General features: G+C 33.4%; 1 protein-coding gene across 2 annotated transcripts in view; it reads left to right on the forward strand.

Moving 5' to 3' along the window:
* Nucleotides 1–9,065, forward strand: part of adamtsl3 (ADAMTS-like 3) — a 207,091-nt gene that overhangs the window by 26,220 nt on the left and 171,806 nt on the right. For both annotated transcript variants that reach the window (XM_051900104.1, XM_051900105.1), the window contains exon 3: nucleotides 4,660–4,779. In XM_051900104.1, coding sequence (XP_051756064.1) covers nucleotides 4,660–4,779 — 120 coding nt within the window. The remainder of the gene's footprint in view (nucleotides 1–4,659; nucleotides 4,780–9,065) is intronic.

The following is a 9,065-nucleotide window of genomic DNA, read 5'->3' on the forward strand; positions in this document are numbered from 1 at the left end:
GAGTCGCGTCGCGTTGCGTCAAGTCTCAAGTCAAGTCAAGTCGAGTCGAGTCTCGTCAAGTCTCGTCAAGTTGAGTCGAGTTGAGTCAAGTCTCGTCAAGTCTCAAGTCAAGTTAAGTCACGCCAAGTCGAGTCAAGTCGAGTCTCGTCAAGTCAAGTCAAGTCGAGTCGAGTCTCGTCAAGTTGAGTTGAGTTGAGTCAAGTCTCGTCAAGTCTCAAGTCAAGTCTCAAGTCAAGTTAAGTCACGCCAAGTCGAGTCAAGTCGAGTCTCATCAAGTCTTGTCAAGTCAAGTCATGCCAAGTCATGCCAAGTCAAGTCAAGTCAAGTCAAGTCAAGTCAAGTCTCGTCAAGTCTCAAGTCAAGTCATGCCAAGTCTCGTCAAGTCAAGTCTCGTCGAGTCTCGTTAAGTCTCGTCAAATCACATCACGTCAGGTCATGTCATGTCATGTCATGTCATGTCGAGTCGAGTCGAGTCAAGTCAAGTCAAGTCAGGTCTCAAGTCAAGTCATGCCAAGTCTCGTCAAGTCGAGTCGAGTCAAGTCTCATCAAGTCTCGTCAAATCACATCAGGTCAAGTTATGTCAAGTCATGTCAAGTCATGTCAAGTCAAGTCAAGTCAAGTCAAGTCTCGTCAAATCACATCATGTCAAGTCAAGTCACGTCAAGTCTATATTCAGTAAAACTGCAAATGGGTTCAAATCAGCTTGCCTTTAGTGGACCTAACATAACTTGACATAACTGACTAGTGCTTTAACATTTCTAATTTTCATTTAGTTTAAGTTTTCCAACTAATTTGATTTCAGCTATTATTTCAATTAACAGAAGTGTTTTTAATAGTTGTGTGTTTAAAGACTAATATAGTTGTAGTTATTTTTCTTGGTGTGAACAGGCCTTTGTACTCATTCAGAGGCGGCCGTCCAAGTAGTTTCTTGTAAAATAAGAAAAGCCCAGCATTAACATTATTAAGATCTGATTTGTATATAAAAGCTGAGGTGGTGATTAAAAAGGGGAGTTTGAAGCCCTCATCCATCGAAAGACTTATTTTTTTGTTTAGGGCACTTAAAGGATCATATGTCAGACTGTGAACATCCTCACAGAGTTTTGTGCAGCTCTCAGAACCTCCCTTCGGTTTCTATTCTTGGTCATGAAATGAAAGTCATTCCTGTTAGCGGTATTATTTTTGCTCTGTCAGGGCTGTTTCCTGTAAGAGATGATGAGAGATGGCTGAGCTGCTCGACTCTTTCCTTTGCTCGCACGTACAGGAGGGAGTTTGTTGTCGTAAGTCTGTGTGGGCCCCCGTGAGGTACCTTGGGGCCTCATAGGGAATTTACTGGAGAAGATGTCCCCTGCTAACACAGTCAGCACCTGAAGGACTTCTGTGTGTGTGTGTGTGTGTGTGTGTTTGTGTGTGTTTGGGGAACACAGATGGTAGGGTGTTTACAGGGGTGACAGATGAGACTTGTTCAGGCTGTAAACTGTCTGGATTGATGTTTGTTTTTGGGGACAGATTGCGAAAATGTACATGTCAAACACATTTCTTTTGCATACACGCATTGATTGTGATCTTGCCATCATTAACAACAATAACAGAGGGTCTTGATTAGGGATTTTAATCTCCAATATACATGCATCAGGGTCGCATCCCACATGCATCACCATTTATATTAATATTTTCAGACACATTTAATGATATTAATAAGCAGTGCTGGGTAGATTACTTACAAACAGTAATCCATACTGAATACAAATGACATGAAGAAAAGTGTAGTTGGTAACGTAATCCATTACATTACACATTTTAGGTAATGTAATCTGATTACTTTTTGATTACTTTTGACCTAGCCCATTTATCACATTGATTTGAATATAATCTTGTAGTATATTGACATAAAAATGCAAAGAGAAAATGTATTCCACTCTTTGTTATCAATTATGTGAAGTTTATTAAACATATGTCAGGCTTTCTCAAACTGGGGTTTTTGTAGGAACTGCAGGGAGTTTGTAAATTGATGAAAAGCTAATAATAAAATCTTAAAAATGTTAATTAAAAGTTTTTTTTTTAAACATTTTTCTATAATCTAATTACAAGTATTTAATTATAATTTTTTAATTATGTAATTTTATATTAAATATTTATAATGATTTTTAATAAATCAGTACTTCCCTATTTTTCTCAATGGTTAAAATTGTATTGTCAGTATTTATTTATTTCATAAGTTATTTGAGGAAAATGTAGTGGTGCTGTACATATTGTAAAATTAAAAGTCTGTTTTGATGGCTATATTGAATTCAGTTTAGAAATAAATATCTAATCAGTTATTATGTGTGTTCTACATATAAGGAAAGAAATAGACATAATTATTCAAAATGGTGTAATTATTTATGTTTAGTTGCAAAACTTATGTTAAACTAATGAAGTTCCTCTGTGTTGTGACTGTGAATTCGGAGCCAGCTCTTGAAATTCTTCTGAATTCTTCTCAAACCTCACACACACACACACACACACACACACACACACACACACACACACACACACACACACACACACGCAGCAGGGCTGTTAATTCAGGCTTGTCAGTGAAAGTCGGTGTGGCTGATGAAAGCATGCCGGGCGGCTTCTCTGACCGTGTGCCAAACTCCTCTGCTCTTTAGGGCGTAAGTGCTTGGAGAAGTAGCCAGCAGTAGCATGTATCCATACACACTTGCACCAGCAGACGCTCCCAGTGCTCAGGTATAAAATTAGATTCATTTTTGATACCAGGTACATTTTGTTTTTAAGCTTCAAACACTTGTAAATAGTTTCCCATTTAATGAGAAGGGAGGGAAAGAGCTTTTCAGGAGCTCGCTGTGATTTTATAACCTCTTTAACTTGTATAAAATGTTTATAAGTGTGTCACCACCAAGCACTTCTGAGAAACCCGTCAGCCTGGCATCGGCACGGTAAACCCATGGTCGCCAACTTCAAATTGGTCTGAACGATTCAGGATTTGGTGCATGTGCTGCAGATAATCTTCCTCAGTAAACCTCTAAGACAAAAGGGAGTTTCACCGCTGAAAGACCCCGAGCTGCTTTCTTTTCTGTGGGCTTCTTATTATCTCACAATGAACGTTTAACAGTTGCATTTCCCCTTAATTTGTCCATGCTGTAGTCCTTTATTTTCTTTTAGTTTGGGGGATGTCAGAGATGGATAGCAGCTGGCAGGTTTCGAGGTTCATTTCATGAGTCAGGAATGATTATTTTTATGTACTATAAAGGTTTTTTGATATCATAGAGAGTGGCTGATATATATGTGTGTGTGATATACAGTACATTAATTAGATATACATATATCATATATGTACAAATGATGCATTTATTTGATTTAATACAATTTAAATGCCAGTAAATAATACACATATTTAGTGCTGTCAAATCAATTAATCGCGATAAATTGCATCTAACATAAGAGTTTGTAAATATATATATGTGTGTATATGTATATAAAGCACAAACTTTTATGTTAGATATGATTAATCGCTATTAATCATGATTAATCAATTTGATAGCACTAATATATATATATATATATATATATATATAGAGTCATTGACGAATAATGTATTTAAAAGTGTAAAAAACATAATGGAGATATAATTAATTAGTTTATTTAAGTGTTAACAATGAGATTATGTGGTTTTTATAATCAATTAACACTGCTTTTGTCATTTTTTACAAGATGGACAGAATTAGTCACCAAAAAAGTCATTCGGTTTAACCAAAATTTCGGTTTTACCGAATGACACTTTTTGTTATACCAATATTTTCAAACAATGCTAACAGGCTGATATCTAGCTAGCTAGCAAAAGGACAATCAAACATTTTATATTTAGTACAAGTTTTTAAAATATTACAACATTTTCCATTTTTATAGCGGTTGTACCGAATTATCTGATGTTTCAGGACATGCGTATAAGCAAGAGAAAACCTGAATTTTTCAAATAGTTAGGAGAGAGTTGGTTACTTTGCTTCATGACCATGTGGTCCGTTTCAGGTGTCTGAATGATGTCACATCCTGTCACATGATACTGACCGCATGACTTGATCCAAAATGGTCCCTTTATATTGGTTACTCCGAATGACATCAATGAAATTCATTTTTCCGGACATTCTTTCTGCAACGGCTTCTACACATTTTAATACAGTTTTGCACTATGTTGATATATAATGTTTTAAAATCATGCCAGAATAAAAAATATATACATTTATTACATTTTAAGATATTTTAATCACAAATGAAATGGCTGTATCGGCTTTTGGACGGTTAAACCGAATGACCTTTTGACACTTCAAAATCTTTAAAATATCTTTATATGTAGCAAAATATAATTAAAATCTTTTGGATTCAATAAAAGAGATCTAGTTGTACTACCTTACATACTTTGGATGTCATATCTTTGTTTTTTTATTATTATTAAGGCCTTTGGACAAAAAAATGACCCGTCCCGTCATTGACCCATATATAGCTTGATCTGTATGTACGATAGTTGAACGCGGTTAACATTTGATAACATCTTTTGTATACTTGCCTCATGCTGTGGCAAATGTTACATGGACACCCCTAAATGATGTCCACAGTACTTTTGATTAGGTTTAATGTGGATGTTGTGGTCTTGTTTTACAGGGGTTAGCGAGCCAGGCGCAGAGTGCTTACTTCCTACCTGAATTTGCACTTTCTCCACAAGGAAGCTTTCTGGAAGACACAACAGGAGAGCAGTATCTCACCTATCGCTATGATGACCAGGTCAGAATCACAGAATCACACATGCTGTCCCTCAGAATATTCATCTGGATTGTGTCTATTCAACTGAAATGATTTCTAATTAAAGTCATACTTGCCACTTCATATTGTGGTGGTTAAATTGCACGCTGTAAAACCGCTGCTCTGCGAAATGCTCGTGGTTCATTAGCTTCTTGAATTTAATACTAGCTAATAGGCTCTGTTGTAACACCTAGTGAGCTGCCTTGATAAAAATGTTAAATCAAATTTATTATTTTACCTAATATATGTTGTATAGTTTATATATATTTTATATAGACATTTTTTATGAAAATGTAAATATATTTAAAATGAACTTTTTTGTTTTTTCTGAACTTGGTGTGCCTTTGACCCAAAGAATTATGATACATAATTACCATTTTGGAACAGTCCTTGTGTCAAAACCGCACCTAGGATGCTTTAAAATGCTGTCTAGGTAGGCAGTTCACTAGGTTTTGGAACAGATCAATAGATTTATCTTTAGAGCTGCATGAGATTTCTGTAGATAAGTAAACTCAGTAAGAAAGTCTGATTAAATGAGTCAGTGATTAATTTCACAGGATGGCACAAGTCAATCATGAATCATTTCTGTCTGTGCATTTCTGTGCTGCACTGAGGGGAAAACAGTTAGAAGAATAGTGAGAAATTATGTCAGTTAGTTCTACATTTTAGTTTTAATTGTGTCATAATTGTGCTGTGAGTAACTTAAAGACCCCCTGTGGTGAAAATCAAGTTTTTAATGTTGTTTATATGTCTATGTGGTGTTTTTAATATGCTGTAAGACAAACCATGTGCAAATTTATCAGTCAACACCATTGATGGGTATTTTCTCTTTAAAACTGCAGTGAAAAAAAGACGGTTTGAAAACGCTGGTGTCTGTGATGTCACAAATTACCTTGTGACCAATCGCATCAACATGCCGGCGGGCTTTAGCATATCATTAACAGCGAACTAGCATGAGAGTCTCAAGAGAAGCCAGGTTATCCTGGTATAATTTTCAGTTGATATGAAAAATTGTGTAGATTTAGCAATATAGCGGGTGTATGATGTATATTATAAAGTTATGATCAACAATATGAGTCAGCTGTCTGACTCTGAGATGGCGAACGGGAACATGGTTTGTGTAACATTAGCAACACATTATTTTGATAACGTAGTCAAGCAAAAGACTAATCATATTAATTACCGTTATGTGTCCGATGTTGTAAAGAGCGATACCATTGTGAATAGTTTACCTCAGTAAGTTGACCGAGTGGAGTTGAGCGAGTGGAGGCGGGACTAATTTGCATATTCATTGATCCGCGTATATTAAATGAGGCAAGGGTGTAGAGATACATTTAAGGCATGAAGAAATTTTTTTCACTGGAAAAAAAATCTTTTAAATATGTCATTTTGGTGCTCAAAGATGAGTTTTAAGGGAAAATATTCAGCCAATTCTAATAATGAAGTTTTCAATTTAATTTTTTTTTTATTTAAAATTGGATTTTTATTTAACCTTCCTTCATTGGTTAGGTTAGAATTGACCATTTTGTTTGTCAAGCTTTTTTTCATGCAGAAATGGTTGAAAACAATTAATGAAAGTCTATTGTATATTTATATAAAATATAATTTATGTTTTTTTAATAAACTCCCGTTCAAAGATTTGGGGTCAGTAAGATTTTTTTAAAGGAATTAATACTTTAATTGAGCGAGGACAGAAATAAAGACATTTATAATGTTAAAAAAGATGTTTTTTTACTTTCTATTCATCAAAGAATCCTGAAAAAAAGTGTTTCAATAAAACTATTAAGCAGAACTGTCTTCAACATTAATAATAACAAGAAGAAACATCCTGAGCAGCAAATCAGCATATTAGAATAATCTTCCTGGCCCCAAACTTTTGAATGATAGTGTATTTAATATATTTTTATATTAAGTAGGGATGCACCGAAATGAAAATTCTGGCCCGAAACCAAAAATGGCTCTTGGCCAAAAACAGAAACCGAAAATGCTTTTTAAAAGATTTTTATTTCATATTTTAAATTAAATAAATTTAAAGGCTTTTTTTGTATAATTGTATTAATATTAGACTTTTTAATGAAATTCAATCATTTTAATAATACTGAATTTAAAAAATACAAGCCGATAAAATACAAAAAACACACTTTTATTGAGAGTAACACTCAAAGAAAGTTGTTGTGCTCTCAATTGAAAAAATGTCCTTTTCCTTCAGGTGCGTAGAACCAAAAAAGATATACTTGAGCAAAACAGAAAAAAATGGCTGACTGCACACTGAATCCAAAAAGACTGTAGAGGTCTAGAAAATACAAAATTTATTTTATAAATTGCATGGTGCAATGAAGTGCAAGTGAATTCACTTGCACTTTGCACTTTATTGAAAGTAACACTAAAATTGGACAGAAAATATATTAATATTAAATATCAATATGTTATTCTTTATTCAGATCTATGCAACAGGTGAAATTTCGGTGTTTCTCTAATATTAAGCAATAGGTTATGAGAAGCTGTATTATATTGTGAGTATAGTGACTGCTGACAGGCATGTTTCGCATCAAAGCTGTTACTGTTGTGTGTATCATGACTGGAATGCTGTATTGACCAATCAGAAGCCAGGAACTATCTGTTTTAGGGCTATGAAACTGTGAAAGTATTATGGTTTTTTCTATTGGACTGTAAGTGAACTGTGAATTGGAACACTCCTTTATTGAATATTGGAGCACATGACCTGTCAATGATGTAGATACTGATTTTTGAATAAGTCACAGAAATAACATAACTCTGTGTTAGCCGCCGTTGGACCGTTTCCATTTGGTACAATCAGTTAAGACTTTCAGATCAGCCCCTCGGCTTAAGGGGAATTTAGGCCAGGCCGTCTCGGTAAACCCTCCGTAACAGGAAAGTCCAGGTAAACCCAAAGTTTATAGGCATTACAAAGCTCTGCCTGACTGTTTTCTTTTGAACGCCTGCCCTGGGAGCCATTAACCCAGACACACTCTGTGCCACTGAACTGTTTTGGGGCCTGTTATGGAAACCTCGGTTCACTTTAGTTTAGCACTGATGTCTGTTTCCAGGCCAGTTGTTATGTTTGTGACGTGTTGGCATGCATGTCCAGGATGGCTTTTATTATGGTGATTTAATACTGGAATGTGGCGGTGGCACAGCAACCACGCAAACACATGCTGCTTCCTGTTGTTATGACAGACTTCCAAGCATTTCTGCTCATATGGGCTCATACTAATGCACTGCTGTTGTATATCAATGCTGATAGGTGTGTGTGTGTGTGTGTGTGTGCACGAAAACATTCTCATTGGCTCTGTTTGCAATAGCATTCTACCTACTACTTTTACTTTTGCTGCAGTATATTTATAGTATATGTGAATTTTAATTTTTTCCACAATTTATTATTGATCAATTTAGCACTGTGTGTTATTGTTAGTATATATATATATATATATATATTTTTTTTTACATATTTACCATCTTTTTTGTGATTCATTACTTGACCAGGCATGAATTTTCACACAAAATTGAATTGAAAAAACAACCTTTTTGATTTCTAAGATAATAACTGGACTTTTTTCACTCAGTTAAACAACATGGTGTGGACTTCTGACAACAGATAGCATTTATTTTAGTATATTTTTTGAAAGGTGTATCATTGCACATTTTTTTTCAGTTTCACACTGTTATTTTCTGTTATTTTATTATTGTTTATATTCTACTATAATATTTATTAATGTTTTGAATTGTTTTTATTTAATTAAATTTTTTATTTTATGTCAGTGTTCATTTTAATTTTAAATATATATTTTAATATTTCTATTTAGCTTTAATTTATTTTTATTTTAGTTTTAATTTTAGTAATTCAACTTCAGCTTATTTATTTCAGTTAGTTTCTAAGGAAACATTTTTAATTTGAATATTTTTAATTAATTTTTTATTAAATTACATTTTTATTCCAGTATGCATTTTAATTTTAATATTATTTTTTTAATATTTCTATTTAGCTTTAATTTATTTTTTAATTTTAGTTTTAATTTTAGTAATTCAACTTCAACTTATTTCAGTTAGTTTCTTTTTAATTTTAATTTTTTAATTTTTTTTTTAAATTTCTTTTTATTTAAATAAATGACATTTTTTATTTCAGTATTCATTTTAACTTTAAATATATATATATATATATATATATATATATATTTTTTTTTTTTTTAATATTTCTATTTAGCTTTAATTTATTTTTTAATTTTAGTAATTCAACTTCAACTTATTTC

This window comes from Ctenopharyngodon idella, chromosome 7, assembly GCF_019924925.1.
Source record: "Ctenopharyngodon idella isolate HZGC_01 chromosome 7, HZGC01, whole genome shotgun sequence".
In the NCBI taxonomy this organism is placed as follows: Eukaryota; Metazoa; Chordata; class Actinopteri; order Cypriniformes; family Xenocyprididae; genus Ctenopharyngodon; species Ctenopharyngodon idella.